This window comes from Hypanus sabinus, chromosome 2 (genome assembly GCF_030144855.1).
Source record: "Hypanus sabinus isolate sHypSab1 chromosome 2, sHypSab1.hap1, whole genome shotgun sequence".
NCBI lineage: Eukaryota > Metazoa > Chordata > Chondrichthyes > Myliobatiformes > Dasyatidae > Hypanus > Hypanus sabinus.
The window spans coordinates 37,017,234-37,038,198 of record NC_082707.1 but is presented as its reverse complement, the minus strand read 5'-3'; the positions used below and the strand labels follow the sequence as shown (position 1 = coordinate 37,038,198).

General features: G+C 38.9%; 1 protein-coding gene across 5 annotated transcripts in view; it reads left to right on the top strand.

The window, feature by feature from the left end:
• Window positions 1-20,965, top strand: part of vwa5b2 (von Willebrand factor A domain containing 5B2) — a 171,596-nt gene that overhangs the window by 89,490 nt on the left and 61,141 nt on the right. For all 5 annotated transcript variants that reach the window (XR_009506776.1, XR_009506775.1, XM_059944199.1 and 2 more), the window contains 5 exons: window positions 10,552-10,676; window positions 14,576-14,752; window positions 17,637-17,747; window positions 18,535-18,737; window positions 20,836-20,950. Coding sequence is in view for 3 of the 5 variants with exons in the window: in XM_059944199.1 (XP_059800182.1) it covers window positions 10,552-10,676; window positions 14,576-14,752; window positions 17,637-17,747; window positions 18,535-18,737; window positions 20,836-20,950 (731 nt within the window). In the remaining 2 variants the exon portion in view is untranslated. The remainder of the gene's footprint in view (window positions 1-10,551; window positions 10,677-14,575; window positions 14,753-17,636; window positions 17,748-18,534; window positions 18,738-20,835; window positions 20,951-20,965) is intronic.

Below are 20,965 nucleotides of genomic sequence, written 5' to 3'. Positions count from 1 at the left end.
GCCGCTGGATCCTGGACTTCCTGTCAGATCGCTGGCAGGTTGTAAGAGTGGGCTCCCTCACCTCTTCCCCTCTGACTCTCAATACAGGAGCCCCTCAGTGTGTAATGAGTCCCCTCCTTTAGTCCCTGTACACCTATGACTGTGTCACCACCCACAGCTCCAATCTTTTCTTTCTTTAAGTGTTTCCACCAGTTTAGTGGTCGAAATTTAATCTTGTTGCAATTTTTCAATTATCAAATCTCGTTTCCGAGCGTCTTCTTGCAGAGATGTGATAAGAACTTGCTGCTGGTCAATTACTGAATCCGTCTTAACCATATAATCTTGAAAAGCCTTTATATCTTGTTTAAAAATTTGTTGTAGTTCATGAAACTTTTTATCCAAAACCTCCAGAAACTGTTCATAGGTTAATTGAGTGCGTTGCGGATGAGCTTGCTTCTTTCCGTTACTGTTCGGGTTCCGCCCAGGTTGTCGTTCTTTAGATCTAAGAGACATTTCTGATTGCATATCCTCAAAAATTCACAATAAACTCTTAACGATAAGTCCAAAAAAAAATAGCAAGAGTCTTTTGGTGTAGGTAAAAATAAGTTGAATAAGGGTGATCAAAGGTTAAAAAAAGTAAAGGTTATGGAGCGAATCTAAAACAGTACTCACTCCATGAGCGTCACCCGCTGACCTCCAATCTTTTCTTTCTTTTTCAATCTTTTTATTATTGTTATTAATATCAACAAAATAAAATTGATACATAGATAATGGGATTACAAACATACACATTTCAACTGAACATGAAAGAATACATAAGCAATGATTACAGTATAAATGAGTATTCCCAAGTCATAGATGATACAATATATAAATAAACAAGGCAAACCTAGGTATATCATAATATATAATAAAAAAAACAGAAGAAAGAAAAAGAAAAAAAAGTTATTCAAAAAAAAAACTAATCTAATAATCTAGTAACTAACAAGGAAAAAAAAACAAAAAAAAAAGAAAAAGAGAAAAAGAAAAACTGGAAAAAGAAAAAAAAGGGCTGTTTATAATATCTCACAAAAATACAAAATCATCAGTGTTGTCAACTCCGATCCTCTCAACATATATAAAATCAAAACTGGAAAATCAAATAGGCTTGGAACAGGGTCATATTACATCATATGAAAATATTGAATAAATGGTCTCCATATCTTTTCAAATTTAATAGAAGTATCAAATACACCACTTCTAATTTTTTCTAAATTTAGACATAACATAGTTTGAGAAAACCAATGAAATACAGTAGGAGGATTAATTTCTTTCCAATTCAACAAAATAGATCTTCTAGCCATTAGTGTAAGAAATGCAATCATTCGACAAGCGGAAGAGGATAAATGGAGTGAGTCCATCATTGGTAAACCAAAAATTACAGTAATAGGATGAGGTTGTAAATCAATGTTCAATACCGTAGAAATAATATCAAAAATATCTTTCCAATATTTTTTCAAAAGCGGACACGACCAGAACATATGAGTTAAAGACGCTATCTCAGAATGACATCTGTCACAAATAGGATTTATATAGGAATAAAAATGAGCCAATTTATCCTTGGACTTATGAGCCCTGTGCACAACTTTAAACTGTATTAATGAATGTTTAGCACATATAGATGGTGTATTAACTAATTGAAGAATTTTATCCCAATTCTCAATAGGGATAGTAAGATTAAGTTCTCTTTCCCAATCATTTTTAGTCTTATAAAAGGGCTCTGAACGTATCTTCATAATTACATTGTAAAGTTTTGATATTAGCCCTTTCTGAAAAGGGTTTAGTTCAAACAAATTCTCTAAAATACCTGAAGACACAAAATTTGGAAAAGTAGGAAATACAGTATTTAAGAAATTCCTAATCTGTAAATATCTAAAAAAATGAAATCTAGGCAAATTATATTTATTAGATAATTGCTCAAAAGACATAAAACAATTATCCAAAAATAAATTGGAAAATTGTAGTAATCCTTTAGTCTTCCAAGCTGAATAAGCGTGGTCTATAATGGAAGGATAAAAAAAGCAATTGGATACAATAGGAATATTTAAAACAAACTGAGTCAACCCAAAAAATTTCCGAAATTGAAACCATATACGTAAAGTATGTTTAACTATCGGGTTGTCAATTCGTTTTAGCAATTTAGAAAGAGCAAAGGGAAGAGAAGTCCCTAAAATAGAACTCAATGCAAATCCTTGTACAGATTTAATTTCCAGGTTCACCCAATGAGGGCTAAAAGATATATCCCAGCCCTTTAACCAACATATCAAATATCAGATATTAACTGCCCAATAATAAAATCTAAAATTAGGCAATGCCAATCCACCTTCCTTCCTTGCCTTCTGTAAATAAATTTTACCTAACCTAGGATTTTTATTCTGCCATATATATGAGGAAATTTTTGAATCAACATTAGCAAAAAAAGATTTCGTAATAAAAATTGGTACCGCTTGAAATATATATAAAAACTTGGGTAAAATAACCATCTTAATAGCATTAATCTGACCTAAGAGAGATAAAGATAGTGGTGACCACTTAGTAAACAAACATTTAATCTGATCGATTAAGGGTAAAAAATTAACCTTAAATAAGTCTTTATAGTTTTTTGTGATTTTAATCCCTAAGTAAATAAAAGAGTCATTAACTAATTTAAAAGGTAAATTTCCATAAATTGGAACCGGTCTATTTAAAGGAAACAATTCACTCTTATTAAGATTTAATTTATACCCAGAAAAATCACTAAATTGAGTCAACAATGATAAAACTGCAGGAATGGATTTCTCAGGGTCAGAAATAAATAATAATAAATCATCTGCATATAATGATAACTTACGTATATCTGTCCCACAATTAATGCCAAAAAGACTCTGTGATTCTCTGATAGCAATTGCCAAGGGTTCTAAAGCAATATCAAATAATAATGGACTAAGAGGACAGCCTTGTCTAGTGCCCCGAAATAAACGAAAAAAGGGAGATCTTTGATTGTTAGTAAGCACCGAGGCTACTGGAGTATGATATATCAGTTTAATCCAGGAAATGAATGTCGGACTAAAATTAAACTTCTCCAGCACATTAAATAAGTATGGCCATTCAACTCTATCAAATGCTTTCTCCGCGTCTAATGAAATAACACATTCTGAAGTGCTATGTGAAGGAGTATAAACAATATTCAATAATCTCCTAACATTGAAAAAAGAATAGCGATTTTTAATAAAACCGGTTTGATCTTCCGAAATAATTTGGGGTAATACCTTCTCCAAACTGGATGCCAGTAACTTGGAAAAGATCTTGGAATCTACATTCAATAAGGATATTGGTCTATAGGATGCGCAGTCAGTAGGGTCTTTATCTTTCTTCAATATTAAAGAAATGGAAGCTCTATAAAAAGATTGTGGCAAATTGCCCAATCTAATTGCTTCTTCAAAAACCCTGCATAACCAAGGAGAAAGAGTAGCAGAAAAACATTTTAAAAATTCTACTGTATACCCATCTGGACCTGGTGCTTTCCCAGAATTCATGGAGGAAATAAACCCTTTAATTTCTGCATCCGTAATAGGAGTTTCTAATATTGAAAGATCATCTGATGATAATTTTGGAAAATTCAATTTCCCAAGAAAATCACACATGGTATTATGATCATGAGGGAATTCAGAATGATACAGGGAGGTATAAAAATCTTGAAATGATTTATTTATCTCATCATGGTTAACTGTCAAATCCCCATTCTGCTGATGGATCTTAGTAATTTGACGTTTAACCAAAGCATTCTTCAATTGACTAGCCAACAGTTTACCCAATTTATCACTATGTATATAAAAATCAGATCTGGTTTTCATTAATTGATTTTCAATCGAAGATGTAAGTAATAAACTATGTTCCATTTGAAGTTCAACCCTTTGTTTCTAAAGCTCCTTACTTGGAGTGATCGAATATTTCTTGTCAATCTCTTTAATTTTATCAACCAATAAAAGAGTTTCCTTCTTAATGCGTTTTCTCAGACCAACAGAGTAAGAGATAATCTGTCCACGTTTATATGCTTTAAAAGTATCCCAAAGTATTCCGCAAGAAATATCATCCGTGGAATTAGTTGAAAAGAAGAAATCGATCTGTTCCTTCATAAATTTAATAAAATCCGGATCTTGCAGTAAGGTAGAATCAAATCGCCATTGTCTAGCATTAGAAGCTGTATCCGTAAATTTAATAGAAAGTTTTAATGGAGCATGGTCAGAGATGGCTATAATATCATAATTACAACCAATTACCGATGGAATAAAACAAGAGTCAATAAAAAAATAATCAATTCTTGAGTAGGAACGATAAACGTGAGAAAAAAGAAAACTCTCTATCCTTAGAATGCTGAAATCCCCAAATATCAAAAATTCCATTATCAGTCAAAAAAGAGTTAATACAAGTGGCCGACTTATTGGTTAAAGTCTGAGTAGATTTAAACAACAATTAAAATCACCACCCATTATTAGCTTATATTCATTTAGATTAGGTAGAGAAGTAAATAAGGACTTTAAAAAATCAGGACAATCCACATTTGGAGCATAAACATTAACCATAGCAACCTTTTTGTTAAAAAGTAAGCCAGTAATTAACAAAAATCTACCATTCAGATCCAAAAAGATATCATGTTGGACAAATGCAATAGTCAATAAAAATTGAAGCTCCCTTTACTTTGGCATTCGAATTCGAATGATACTGTTGACCTTTCCAAAACCTAAAAAAGCGATAATTGTCCTCTTTCCTCACATGAGTTTCTTGTAGAAAAATAATATGAGCATTAAGTCTTTGGAATACTTTGAAAATCTTTTTCCATTTAATTTAAGCCATTAGTATTCCAAGAGACAAAATTAATGTTCTGAGCCATATTTCTGAAATCAACCCATTGGTAAATAAAGGGTTAACCAAATTATGAATTCATGCACCTGGAAGAGGAACAAAAATAAGGAGCGGACCCGGAAGTGACGACATCGCGGACATTTTTGTAGTTCAAAATCAGCCCAAATGAAAAAACTGAAAAAAACTGGTAAAAGAAACATAAAATATAGAAAAAGACCTCCCACCCCCCACCCAAGAGGAAAAAAGACTACCTCAGCCAAGGATAGGCTGGGAAAAGGGAAAGATGAAACTAAATCTACCCCCATATCAGCAGACGACAACTCCGTATATAAAGGATAAAAAAAATCCACCCAAACTCTAAAGAAATTATAATCACTATACTAAAACCAAACTTCTTAATATAATTGGTAGTAAAAAAAAACAGAAAGAATATAATCACTAGTAACTTATAACTCGGGTTGAAACCCAAACAAACCAAAAAAATTTAAACTGTGATAAGAGATGCATTATAGGAAGAAGATGAGAGAAAAAAAAAGCGAAATTAAAAAAAGCCAAAAATATTTTAGAGAAAAAACCGCCATCTTAGTAAAAAAAATTTTCACCTTCGAAGGATTAAAAATTCACCTTCGATGGATTAATAATAATAACCAAAGATAAAGTACAGTGTTTGAAGTGAGTAAAATAAAAAAGATTAGTATGTCGAAAAAAAAACTTTAACTAGAGTATAAAATATAGAGTAAACCTACACCAATAGCCAGAAACAAAATCTGGTTTCGGAAATAAAAACCATCTTGCACGATCAAAATCACTCATTTATTAGAAATGAGTGTCCGTAGCAGTAGGGAAATTCTCCTTCAGAAAGCTTCTCGCTTCAGATGTAGGAAGAAAAACATGATGTGGAGCATTCAGAGGAGAGGTTCTGAGCTTCGCAGGGTATAAGAGCGCAGGTTTTAGCTTTTTCTCATAACATTCAGACATCAAAGGTTTAAAAAGAAGCCTTGCCTTCATTACTTCTGGACTAAAATCTTCTACTAATCGAAAACTGTGATCTTGAAATTTGACCATCCCTACACGCCAAGCCACACGAATAAGTTGCTCTTTAACATTCACATAATGAAATCGGACAATTACAACCGGTGGTTTAGCTGAAGCACTCGGTGATCGACGCATAATTCTGTGAGTGCGATCGAGTAACGGAGGACTGTCTGGGAATACAGAGGCGAACACATCCTTTAAAAGTTGAGCAAAGTACTCCGTGGGGTCCTCTTGTTCAATACCTTGCGGGAGACCAAGTATACGTAGGTACTGTCTTCTGGACCGATTCTCAAAGTCGACACTCTTGGCTTTAAGTGTTTCCACCTGTTTAATCGTGGAAAGTAAGTTCTGCTGCAGTTTTTCAATTATCAAGTCCGCTTTCGGGCATCCTCTTGCAGAGTTGCGATTAGAACTTGCTGCTGGTTAACTACTGAATCCGTCTTATCCATATAATCTTGAAAAGCCTTTATATCTTGTTTAAAAATTTGTTGTTCTTCAAATTTTTGATTTAAAACCTCCAATAACATTTCATAAGTCAATTCAGTACGCTTAGGATCGGTCTGCTTTTTCTTTCCGTTGCCGTTAGGATCCTTCCCAGGTTCTCGCCCTTTAGATCTAAGAGCCATTTCTGTATTCATTTCTTCAAAAATTCACAATAAACTCTTAAAGATAAGTCCAAGAAAGTAGCAAGAATCTTTTGGTGCAGGTGAAAATAAGTTAAATAAGGGTGATCGTAGGTTAAAAAAAGTTATGGAGCGTATCTGAAACAGTACTCACTCCATGAGCGTCTCCTGTTGACTCCCACAGCTCCAATCTGCTAATTAAATTTGCAGACGACACTATGTTGATTGGTCTTATCTCAAACAAAAGCAAAGTGGCCTATAGGGAAGAAGTCATCTCACTGACACAGTGGTGTCAAAAAAAAGCAACCTCTCCCTCAATGTCGCAAATACAAAGTAGCTGGTCATGGATTACAGGAGGAATGGAGATGGGCTAACCCAGGGGTGGGCAAACTTTTTGACTTGTGGGCCACAAAGGGTTCTAAAATTTGACAGGGGGGCCGGACCAGGAGCAGATGGACGGAGTGTTTTGGTAATACACCTCATAAGAGAAAATAAAATATCATGGGATATGTAGAAAACATGTGCTTTAATTTCAATTGAAAATGAACAAATGCATTACAACATATCTGTCTTTGAAGTCCCATGGTATTTAGCTATTTATTGAAATGACTTTTAAAACACTGAAAATTAAATAAATAAAATACAGCTTTTTTAATAGTAACAGGTATTATTTTAAAGCACTGTAAATTCTGTTATCCTTCAAGATATTATCATCATCACTCTCCTCCTGACTGTCTTTATTTCAAAAATGGTAGGAGATGCAGGTCTACTTGTCCTGCTCCTTCTTATTCAATTGTACCCTGTGCCAAAACTCAACAACGACCAGCACAAGGACAGAACAGTGACAGCGCGCCAGTATGCGGAGCGCGTTATTTGATCTGGAGCGCATTTTTTATTTTGAGAACGTACGTGCACGTGCACACTACTCATGTCCATCACTTAACAGAAATGACATGTAACATGTAAGGCTTATTGAAAAAAATATTTTCAAATGCATTTTTTACATAACACGACGAAGAAACTTATTTTTAATTTCAGTGGGAACAGTGTTGTTAGTCTCCCTTTTTAGCCAGCACATCAAAGTCTGGATTTAGTTTTGTTGTGGCGATTCTCAGGATGGATCTGAGGTGTTGGTCAGTTAACTTGGATCTGTGGCTGGCTTTGTTGATGTTCATAATGCTGAACGCCTGTTCACACAAATAGGTTGAGCCGAACAAAGAGTAAAGCGCAAATGTGGAGTAATACGCTGCACCTCAACAAAGGTCAATGTATATAGAGTGCATCATCTATTGGGAAAATGCCAGAATTGCGGGGAAAAAACGTTAACAATGTTTATTAATATGAAGTTCTGCGGGCCGGATTAAAAAGCTTAACGGGCCGCATATGGCCCCCGGGCCGTAGTTTGCCCATGCTTGGGCTAACCCCTATTGACATCAATGGATCTGGGGTTGAGAGGGTGAACAGCTTCAAGTTCCTTGGCATACAGATCACCGAGGACCTCACGTGGTCTGTACACACCAGCCGTGCGGTGAAAAAGGCACAATAGCGCCTCTTTCACCTCAGATAGTTGAGGAAGTGTGATTTGGGCCCCCAAATCCCAACCACAATCTGTTCTAGCTGCTACCATCTGGGAAGTGGTATCGCAGCATAAAAGCCAGGACCAACAGGCTCCGGGACAGCTTCTTCCACCAGGCCATTAGACTGATGAACTCACACTGATTTGAGTGTAATCTGTATTACATTGACAGTTCCATTTATTATAAATTGTTATAAATTACTATGATTGCATATTGCACATTTAGATGGAGACATGATGTAAAGATTTTTATTCCTCATGTATGTGAAGGATGTAAGAAATAAAGTCAATTCAAGTCTCATCACTAAGACAGTGAGCTGATTACTGTTTATTGCTTATCTGTGCTGAACATGACATGCACTTTGAATGATATTTTATACTGTATTAACTTTCTTGTGGTAATATTTTGTTTTGTGTGATATGTTTTGTGGGTGCACCGTTGTTTTGTTTGGTTGTATATATGTTCAGTGAGATGACAATAAACCTGAATTTGAAAGAATTTTTTTTTGTCAAGAGCTGAGAGACAATTTGATGTAGACAAAGTAGCATCACAGACAAGCCCAGCAGCAAGGCCTTATCACAGTTGAAGTCTATTCTCTACAATTTCATAACATCATTGGCTTTTCTCTTTTGTTCATTGAAGAAGTTTCTTCCCAAGTCCAGAATACTGTACTAATTAAATGGGAAGATAAAAATGTTGACATGTGAAAGATATGAGGCTTCAATTGTTGGTGCCAGTTGTAAAAAGCCAAGGGGTACCACAGCTGAGGTCACCTAATCCTGTCCCAATGAGGGTGTGTTGACACAGCAGAGCAATTGTGCACAGAGTCTTCAGAAGAGCCATTTGTTTCTGCTAATTTATTAATTATTATTAGACATCCATGTGTAAACCTGTGAGTGAAAGGGTGCAAGGAGTGAACAATTGGGGTTAGAAGTGTGAGAATTATTCATCTGATGGGATTAAGGAAGGTTTTGGTAGCACCTTTTTTACATCCAGCATGCTTTGATGTGCCAGTGATTTTGCTCATCTAATTATTTACCTACTTATTACTTTACAGAAGGAGACCATTGGACCATCGGAAACATGCTGTCTCCAAGCAGATCGATCCCACGTCTCTCATAGCTTGCAATTTAATAATAAAGTATTAATTACTCCAATATTAGGGCTTCAGACAGAGCAAAATAACTTTCATTGTTTGTTCTATTGCTGTCTTACCATACCTTACATATCTAGCTCTCTAAATTTAAAAAAAGGCATGTCACTAGAGAGGCTCTTGTTGTTGGAATACTGTAGTTCCAGAATTTTTAGACCTAATTATACAATAAAAGATACTTTCGTAGTAATTATTTAATATCCACACTTAATGGAAATATAGAGCACATGGAATGCTGTTGCACAGAAACAGGCCCTTCAGCCCATCTTGTTCATGATGAACTGTTTTCCTTACTCCCATTGATCCATACCTGTCCTCTTTACCCCTCCCATCCATGTTTTTATCCACACCTTTCCTTAAGTGTTGCAATTGAACCCACAATCCACCATTCCGCATTCACACTGCCCTCTGAGTGGAGAAGTTATCTCTCAGGTTCTCATTAAATATTTCACCTTTCTCCCTTAACCCTTGACCTTTAGTTCTAGACTCACCCAGCTTAAGTGAAAAAAGCCTGCTGACATTTATCATATATAACCCCTCAAAATGTTGTCAGCTCAATCCAATCTCCCCTCATTCTCCTACACGTCAGAGAATGAAGTCCAAACCTATTCAATGTTTTTCTGTAACTCAGGTCCTCAAGTCCAGGCAACTTCCTTGTAAACTTCCTTTGCACTCTTTCAATCTTATTGATGTATAGATATACGAGGGTGATTGATATGTTCATGGCCTAAGGTAGAAGGAGGTGAGTTATACAGCTCTTGTTACATGCACATGCAGGTCAACTCTTTGAGTGATTATGCAGAAAGTTTGAAGTTAATAACTCATCAGGGTGATTGATAAGTTTGTGGCCTAAGGTAGAAGGAGATGAGTTATTAACTTCAAACTTTCTGCATAATCACTCAAAGAGTTGACCTGCATGTGCATGTAACAAGAGCTGTATAACTCATCTCCTTCTACCTTAGGCCATGAACTTATCAATCACCCATGCTGTGGACACTTTCTGGGGGTCCAAGATCCGTGTGCTCCATGGCCGCTGGACTAAGTGTATAAATGTAGGAGGGGACTGTGTTGAAAAATAAATGTGCTAGGTTTTGTAAAGTTGACTCCGTCTACCTTAGGCCATGAACTCATCAATCACTGCTCATAATAAGCGACTCTGAACCTTGTAGGGAGAGGGATGGTTTAGAATTTTGTTCTGTAGAATGGGCACTCACTATAGTTTTTCTTGGGAATGAAGGTTTGAGAGACGTTTCTTGTAGGGAGCACTGAAAAGTTATGAAGATTGACCTTTCTCTTTTACAAGAGCCCCATGTTCCACACCTCCTGCTGGAGAACGGCAGCTTGAGTTTTGAAGAGTATGAGCGGCACATTAAAAATAGACGGGATTTCACGCGGGTGTTGAAGAAAAGCTCTAATACTGACAAAAAGGTAAGAACCAGCCTTTCAGAATAACATATGCAACAAAGTAACGAGAGCACTTTGATTTAACTAAAGAGATGTAATTGCTCCAGACGAGTTCTCAGTAATCCATTAAGAGAAGTCTTTCTGAAAAGCTTGTAAGTTTTATTACAATTACAGCAGCTTTGCAAAGTACCACACCTTGTGTCGACCCAATTAATGCTTTGGAAAAAGATCCATTAGCCTTTGACAGATAAAAATGAAGCAAGCGTGATTATAAATCCAGTGATAGCTTAATTCTGCCAATTGTATTGTCTACATCTTCCCTCTGCACTTTAGTTCTGAGCTATTGTATTAAGTAATAAAATGCAAGATCAAAGTAAACTCCCCTAATGTTTGGATCATCACCATTTGCTCAACCTGTCAAATGTAATGAAACATTAATATTTTAAATGGTATGCATGATATGGTGTGCAATCAATAATTTCTTGCATGGAATCAGTATGCAAGGAGGCAAAAAATTCCAACTAGCACAGTAAGATTTCAGAAAGACTACCCCCCCCACCCCCCCGCCATTTGGGGCAATGGAGGATGGGAGAAAACTGATATTTGCAAAATGATGAGGATGTAGCTTAAACATGAATGATCTCTTTCACATAGCAGAGAGGTCAAAAAGCCAGAGACATGGACTCAGTGTAGTTGGTAAAAAAGGGTAAGAGGGAGATTAAGAAAATATTTTCACTTGGAGAGTGATAAGGATTTTGACATTACAGTTTTAAAGGTGGTGGAGGTAGAAACACTCATTCCATTAAAAAATAGTTAGATGTGGACATGCGTACTTGAAAAATTGGTGGAAAGCAGGGTTAGATTGGACAGCATAATCTCCCAGACAACTGAAGATCAAGGGGCATATATGTGCCTTCTTGTCAGGAGCAGGAACTGTGTACAGGGCCTGTAGCCTCTCCTGGCCTGATCAGTTGGGTGTGTGAATGTGTATTGATTAGCTTATTTCTCACCAGAGCGGTAATGTAGGAGGTTGTCCTTTTTATATTTCTCCCATGCAATCCAGCCACAGCAGCCTCTACTCCCTGTACCTGCTTTTAAAATCCATCGAACCGCTTTGACAGCTGGTCAACCTGTGCAGAACTTCACCGGCTCTGAGGACCTTGTCATTGAGCCACAAAGCCATAGAGCACCACAGCACAGAAACAGGCCCTTCGGTCCATCTAGACTGTGCTGAAACGTGATCCTGTCTATTCCCAGCGACCTGCACCTAGACCAGAGCCTTCCATATCCCTCAATTCCAGGTGCTTATTCAAATTTCTCTTAAATGTTGCAACTGAACCCACATCCACCACTTCCACTGGTGGCTCATCCCACACTCGCACCACCCTGAGTGAAGTTCCCCTCAGGTTTCCCTTAAATATTTCACCTTTACCTATGACCTCTGCTTCTAATCTATCTAAACTAAGTGGAAAAATCCTGCTTGCATTTACGCTTTCAGTACCCCTCAATTCTGTATACCTGTCACGGGGTGGGGACAAGGGTGTTGGGAGAGGAACCACGAGCAGGACACAAACACGTCTTTCTTAGGTACAATAAAATAGCGTTAATTACTTGCTACACAGAAGATCGGGAAATCGAGGAGGACAAAGAAACACGAACCTCGGACTAGGGGACTAGGGACTTGGATAGCCGCGGATCTTGGACTTGGACAGTGGGAACATGGATCTCGCGGCCATGACTGGGACCCTGGGGGCTGGGACCGCCATGGCCCTTGGACTTGGAGACTGGGATCCATGGATCGCCGCAGCTGGGAACATGGAACCTGGATCGTCGTGGACCCTAGGAGACTAGGACCTTGATTCACTGCAGCCAGACACTTGGATACCATGGATCGCTGCAGCCAGAAACGTGGACACCAAAACACAGGACAAGGAATCTTGAACCAGGACTCCTCCTTCAACTCAGGCATCGAGCCGGGACTCTTCGTCGAGGGGTAGACACAGACATCAAGCGGGAACTCCGCCTTCAACTCAGACATCGAGCCGGGTCTCTTCGTCGAGGGGTAGACACAGACATCAAGCGGGAACTCCGCCTTCAACTCAGACATCGAGCCGGGACTCTTCGTCGAGGGGTAGACACAGACATCAAGCGGGAACTCCGCCTTCAACTCAGACATCGAGCCGGGACTCTTCGTCGAGGGGTAGACACAGACATCAAGCGGGAACTCCGCCTTCAACTCAGACACCGAGCCAGGACTCTTCGGGGGGTAGACATGGACAAGGGGCATGAACATCGAGTCGGTACTCCGCCTGTCTTGTATGAAACCACACCTGATGTGGTAACCGCAGGAAGGTTAAATATCTCAGTCCCAGGTTGAGCATTAACAATGTCAGACTCCCTGCCGCCAGAGGAATTCAACTTACGAAACATCTCCTGTTTCTTTGACTTCACCATTAGGGAAGTATTTTCCAGTTTAGTGGAGACCGCTGGTGAATAGCTTATGTTTCCCGGTGTTCTCGAGTCACTTCTTGCAGCAGAATCTGGGGCATGACCTCTTTGTGCAAGCAACAGCATCGGAAGCCATTCATTACTTTGTGGGGGGGGGGGGTCTCTGTTCAATAAGCTCTGCTTCCCTTTCCCTCCGCTGAGGAACCTGGACTACTGTCTGGCGACGGAAGGCGAATTGCTGATACTCCGATGCAGGTGGATCACTCTGGCTTGTTGTAGTGGCAGCGACTTGCGAAGGCTTCTTAACACTCTCGCCCCGAATGGCTAAAGCCAGGGGCTTATAAGTTGCCGGTTCAGGTCGCGGGTAGATTACCTTGATTGCCAAGCTCAAGGGACGCGTGAAACGGAATTAGAAGGGAACAAGGAGTCAATGGTCCGGATCGTGACCTAACTAAATTTAAAGGGGAACCGATCCGGACCATGACAATACCTATGTCAAATCTCACCTCATTTTCCTACGCTCCAGGGAATAAAGCCCTAGCCTATTCAAACTTCCAAGTTCGCAAGTCCCAGCTGCATCCTTGTAAATTTCCTTTGTATTCTTTCAGTCTTATTGAAAGATGTCATACTGTGTTGACACAGGACATTCGGCCACCTTGCCTCCTCTGACCACAAAGCCGTAGGCAATTGTGTCTGACAGGGGAATCTGGCAAATATCATGCTGCAGTCCTTCAGCTTCGTTAGGTCTGGGACTCTGTTGGTTGGATCAGAAACTTGTGAGGAGAGGTTACTGACTTTGTAGCCAGTCTTCCATTAAAGAACATAGTGTCTCTTGTGATGTGGGTTATTGGCAATTCTAAAATGCCTGGAGAAGAACACAGAAGCAGATAACTACAAGATCATGGAAGGTCTTATGGATAAAGATGAAGAGTTAAACATAATCTGTCATGGTAGAGTACTAGTTAGTGTGACGCTATTACAGCTTGGGGCGTTGGAGTTTGGAGTTCAATCCCAATATCCTCTATAAGGAGTCTCTGCACATCCTGTGGAATGCCTAGGTTTTCTACAGGTCCTTTGGTTTCCTACCACAGTTCAAAAACTTATCAGGTAGGTTACTTGGTTATTGTAAATTGTCGCATGTTTAGGTTAGGGTTAATCGGGTTGAGGAGGGGCTCTGTGTAGCTGGAAGGGCCTACTCCGTGACACATCACTAAATAAAAATAATTCAATAAATAACGAGGTAGCAAGTCAATACTCGACCTACTCCTGAAGTGTAACTGATCACTTATCCGCCTGTCGGAGTATGTTGGTACAAAATGTACTTCAACATGAAAATTGTACGCATTCATTGTCGTTAATTGCTTAATGAGTAGGGAAGTGTTGTTATACTATCATGTTTTATATATATATATATTGGGTGGGGAGGTTATTGTAACTGTTCAAATCCATTCACAGCGAGTACCTTCTCATTGCAGGTTGATTTTGTGCGGAAGCGTTTTCATAAGGACATCCGATTCAATCCTGTGCTGATGCTGAATTTTTGCCCTGACCTCCACAGTATTCCAACAGATTTTGGAAACGTGACCAGGGAAATTATATTCCTGATCGACAGAAGTGGTGGCATGAGTGGCATTAAAATGGGGAAAATAAAAGTGGGTTTCTTACTTGTGTTTCTGAATTTTAAATGTCGAGAAACATTTGGAACTGTAGACCTCTACTAAGTTAATGTAATTGTCAAAGCGGAGGAATGAAATACTACATCTAGGCCTAGGATTAGAGTTAAATGTAGGCCAGGATTAAGCTTTACACTCATGGCCACTTTATTAACCACAGAAATGGATCCTGTCTGGTCTTCTGCTGCTGTAGCCCATCCACCAAGGGTTGATGTGCTGTGCATTCACAGATGCTTTTCTGCACAATACCGTTGTGGTTATTTGATTTTCTGTCACCTTCCTGTCAGCCAATCTAGCCATTCTCCTATGGCCTCATTTGCCTAACAAGGCATTTTCACCCACAGAACTGCTGTTCACTGAATGCTTTTGTTTTTTGTACCATTCTCTGTAAACTTTAGAGACTGTTGTGTGTGAAAATCCCAGGAAATCAGCTGTTTCTGCAATACTTAATCCATCCCAACTGACACCAACAATCATTCCATGATCAAAATCACTTAGATCACATTTCTCACCCATTCTGATTTTTGGTCTGAGCAACAACTGAACCTCTTGACCATGTTTGCCTGCTTTTGTGCACTGAGTTGCTGCCATATAATTAGCTGATTAGATATTTGCATTAATGAGCATGCATACATTAAAGTGGCCACTGGGTGTATGTTCATCAAAAACACGATTACAGCATCTCAACTGGATCATTTTCTGTCTTTATTTTACATCGCTTATCAGTGTTAGCTTAGTTTGGCTTTGCTGTTAATGAAGTTGTCTTTAGAATAACTTAAAACCAGCTTTGGTTGGACAATCTCAACCAGCCAATGGACAGAATTCATATTTTCTCATATTCTCACATTTCTCGTGAAGTAATTTGGCCTTATCAAGTTTATGTTAGTTTCCAGCATAATCTTACAAATCCTGTCTCACCTCTAATTTCCTTTCACATGCCCCCCATGTCTGCCTGATTTTCCTACTGCCCGCTTGTATTAAAGGTAATTTACAGTGGCCAGTTAACCTACCAGCCAGCCCTGGAAACCAGAGCACCTGGAGGAAACCCACACAGTCACAGGGAAAACGTGAGAACTCCACACGGACAGCATTGAGGGTCAGGAATGAAGCTGGGTCTCTGGGCCTGTGAGCGGCATCCTATTGCTGTCATATCTGTAGTCAGCCATTTATACGACTTTTCTTACCTCATCTATGAGCGACATCACAGGTTGAGAGTAATTCAGGTCGAAGCTACTGTATGGTACCTCAGTGCCCTATTCAGAGGCCCAAATAGACCAACGCCTGAACCAAACACAAACTGGGTTGCAGGGTTAGAAGAATTTTGTAAACAAAATACTTGCTTATTTCTCTACTGCAGCAAATATTAAAAACTGATAAACAGTATAAATGAATTATAGTGAAACATGATTGATTTTTATTAGCTCACATTCCATGCAGGAAATTACAATGAACATTATTACAGGTATCCCAGAATGTTGACTTGAGACACATTCCAAATTAGGATATTTATTCCTGATATACACACAAAAATCAGAGTTTTGATTTCCAGTGTCATTAAAGGCAGTGCATGCAAGGTGAAACAGTTGGAAACCACAAGGCTTCTTGGGCCTGCACTTGTCATTCAGTAATATCATGGCCTCAGCTCTCCTTCCTGTTCTCCATAACAATGACTTCCCCGAAATTACTTATTGGGGAGCAGCAAAGTGGGTAAATTAGATTTTCAACAGAATAAACCTGTAATTAATAAAGGAAAGTAACATATCTGCTCTGAAAATTCTTGAAAGGGTGTACCTACAGTGCTGGGATTCAACGTATCCCTGCCTGTTCCCACACAATTTTGTGAAAGTCATGAAGGAATTAGACTGTATTGTTAATGACATTTTCCATTATGTTCCATAACTTGTAAGGCCAGAGGACACAGCCTCAGAACAGAGGGGAGTCCCTTTTGGAACAGAGATGAAGAAAGATCTCTTTAGGCAGAGAGTGGTGAATCTGTGGAATTCGTTGCCACAGGCAGTGGTGGAGGCCGTCTTTATGTATGTTTAAGGCAGAGGTTGATAGATTCTTGATTTGTCAGGGCATGAAAGGATATGGAAGGACGGCAGGAGATTGGGGCTAATAGGTAAAATGGAACAGCCATGCTGAAGTGGCGGAACAGACTGCTACTACATCTCCTATAGTGAGAAGTGCTGTCGACACTATAGATGCTGCCTGGCCTGCTGTGTTCCACCAGCATTTTGTGTGTGTTGTTGTTTGAATTTCCAGCATCTGCAGATTTCCTGGTGTTTGCTACGACGTCTTATGGTTTTCTGATCTTATAATTCCCTTACTTTTCCAAGTAGGAGAAAGTTTGCTAAAATTTACCACAAATTAATCACTGAGGATATAAATATTACTGAGGCTGAGAAAAACTGGGTGAAAATAAGTGGGTGAAAAGGCATGTTGTACTTAGTGTCCAAACTAACCTGCTGTATAAACCATAAATTTCATTTTTACCTTGAATTTCCTTTGGGTTAAACTTTGCAACGGCAAAATTGTTCTGACAGATGAATAATCTTCAGTCAAATGACAGACTTGTTCAATATCATACTTGTGTATAGAAAACCCAAAGAGGTTGATTTTAATTGCAAGTGTTAGGAAAGAAAGAGCATAAAATGAACTTGCTGAGCAAGGTATGAAAGCATTACAAATTCATTGTCAGGCTGCATTCTCTGTAGGAAAGGAGTGGAGAAGGTGGGGAAGTTCTTGTCTACCCTGCTTTGAAATGAGAGGCAACAATGAGAAAGGAAGTGAAGAATGTGTTCATGGTGGCATGTAATATATCTAAAAGAATTAACAGCTTCAATCTTGCTTTATTTTCCAGGAAGCCATGATAGTTGCTATCAAAAGTTTACCTCCTGGAACATTACTGAATATCATTGGTTTAGGCTCAAATGTGAGGACTCTCTTCTCTTCCAGTCGGCCATGTAGTGATGTAAGCGCCCAATTGTAAATATAAATCGATTCTTTCAAGTGTTTACAGCTTAAGTTGGAACAGCACACCATTTATTTTAAACGTTCTCTTTTTAAAAATCATTTTGTAATATTTTGTGCAATTATTTGAGGGGGTGAGGTGGAATATGGTTTACCTACATTTCTGCAAAGCACACAGGCTGATGAGAGTTTGTAATAGTTTCTGACGAAACCTGAAAGACAAAACCTGTCACCCATTTTCATTTTTTGTTAGAACAACTCATCATCAGTTGCTTGCTGCCATAAACTTTGAGACGTTCTAATTGAATCACTGAACAAGATCAAAAGATTGAAAGATTAGTTTTATTTGTCACATGTACATTGAAACGTACATGTGAAGTGTGTAGTATTGTGTCAATGACCAATACAGTACAGGGACTGTGCTGAAGGCAACCCGCGAGTGTTACCATGCAATGTAGCCTGCTCACAGCTTACTGACCCTAACCTGTACGTCCTATGGAAATGTGGGAAGAAATTGGGGCAGCGGACTACGCGGTCACGCGGAGAACGTGCAAACTCCTGATAGACAGCAGCAGGAATTGAAACCTGATCCCACAGCTGCCACTGTAACGCATCACAATAATGAATACAGCACCGTGCCACCCCAAGAGAGCAACATTCATGACCTCTGACTTGAAATCAAACCTGAAATTGAGCATTTAAATTATGGGCCTTGCAATATTATTAATTCACTCTCATCTTACATAAATTCTGTGCAGTCTCCAGTGAAGCTTTTTGTTTGTTTAAAGGAGACCCTGTCCTTGGCCTGTGAGTACATTCAGAGAATGGGAGCTGACGTGGGCAGCACCAATATCCTTGCTGCTTTATCCTGGATTTATAAGCAACCCGTGCTCAGTGGGTACCCTCGACAGCTCTTTCTTTTGACTGATGCTTCAGTTTGCCATGCTGGGAAAATTATAGAGCTGGTTCGAAAATATGCAACCTCAGCAAGGTACTTTGCTTATGATTCTTTTGTACTTGTGTTCCATTAGATAAATGCTGTGCTTCCGATCGATCGCTATACTTATCTTCAAAGAGTACTTACTTAATTTCTTTTTCTATTTCGCTGCATTTTATCTGCATGCCGCCTGCTCATTGAAGACATCATCTGAAACACAAGGTCATTCTCCATGGGAAAATGTCTGCGGTCCAGCACTTCCTCACGATCAACTCTCAGACTCTCTCATAGGAACGTAGAAATGTACTGCACAGAAATGGGGCTGTTCAGGTCTACTTCATCCTTGCCATCATTATGCCTATCTGCACTGATCCCATTTGCTTACATTAGGCCTGTGTCCTTCTATGGCCTTCCTGTCCAAACTCCTTTTAAACACAGTAATTGCATCTCCCCGGCAGCTTGTTCTAGACATAAGATCTACCCCCCCCCACCTCCTATATTTTGGTGAAAAAACCCCCAGTCTATCCAGTCTCACCTTATAACCAAAGCCCTCGGTTCCAGGCAGCTCCCTGGTGAATTCCTTCTGTCCATTACTATATGAACAGTTAATTCCTCAGACCAAATATTAGAACTGCTGAAGCCAATGGGCCAGATCATGCTGGGCCTGCCCCACACCTCATGCTTCCCTGCAGCTTGTTGCTCCCAGTGCTGTGTTTCTTCCATGAGGGGTAGTGACATGGGAATGGTGACCAGGCTACAGACACTGAGGCTTTGCCCATTGACCACTTGATGGTCTTTTGAGAGCATCTTCTATCCAAGGACTTTTCCCAGTATTACTAAAAGCTTCTGATGATCAAACAAAATTCAAAGAATTCAAGACAATAGTTATTCTCTTAAAAACAAGAATTTTGCTTGAAACATTATTACCATGTAAATTAATTAAAATCTTGATATAGTATGAAAATTGACATAAAATAAAAGCAAACAAACTACATGCCTTTCTAAGTGAATGACTGAGGCCATGCAGGTCTGAAGCTGGGAAGGGTGAAGGAACGGAAGTTGCAAAGTGCATTCAGCTCCTCTGCTCAGTGTGTTGTGAAATGCAAGGCCAGATGCTTCTCCCTGCTGGCAGCCTGCAATCTGTGTGGAACCAGACGGTCCATCAGCACACTGCTGCCCATTGTCTAACACGAAACCAAAGCCAAAACTACCGATTCAATTCTGCTTGCTGGAAATTGCTTAAGGGCAAACCTACTTGCTACACCAGTATGATGTTTAACTTGACATGAGTTACAGGTCAGATAGTCATTCCACCACCAACAATGTCTTTATTCACAACATTCTGTCTCAGTTCAGTCTTTGTTGCTTTTAGGTTTGACTTCTTACCTATTCTCAGTAACACTGATTTTTAATTCTCAACCTTTGTCAGCCAGGTCCTCACCAGCTGAACTGACATTGACACTTAGGAATAGCCTGTATTTGATATTGTCATCCTTGTTTAGGAATTGGAGGTTCACACAAGAATAATTCAATACATGTCAGTTGGCTATTTAACATCATTGGAAGGTCCAATTTCTAAGCAAGTTTCTTCATGGTTGTATCATTACAGTGAAAATAAGAAACATGCACATTATAAAGGATTTTATGTTTAAAGAGATACAAATCTTTCAATCAAAGTTTGTTAATCTAAAGCCTATATGACTTTCATTTGCCTTCTCTTTCTTGGCATTAACCCAAGTGAACTAGTTTGATCCACCAACTATATATCCAATTAGTTTTTAGTAATAATAGTTGACAACACTACTTATGTTATTTGGTCTAAAGGAAGAAATGTGTTGAGAAGATCAAAGTTGTTTACTAAATGCCTATAACAACAAAGCAAATAAAAACTTGTTATTAGGAGATTTGTTAGGCTAGCATCCAGGAGTCATACACTTACCTGTTGCCATTAGCAAAATTGGCATCATAACTCTGCACAGTTTACAATGACTGCAGTGTTTAAGGTCACCACCATTACCCATGCAATGATTTAGTAAACATTTCATGTAGTTCATGATTAATATTAACTGCTTTCATTATCGTAGTTTTAAAGATAAGTTACAGAGAAATTATATATTTCTATTACCACAATTTTAACTCAAGATTTCAATAGATGTTTCAGTTATGGGCTGGGTCCAAATGCCTGCAAGCGGTTACTACACAGAATAGCAAAGATCACGGGTGGAACATTTGAATCTCTCAGTGAAGGTGAACAACTAAAACCCAAGGTACGTGGCCAATAA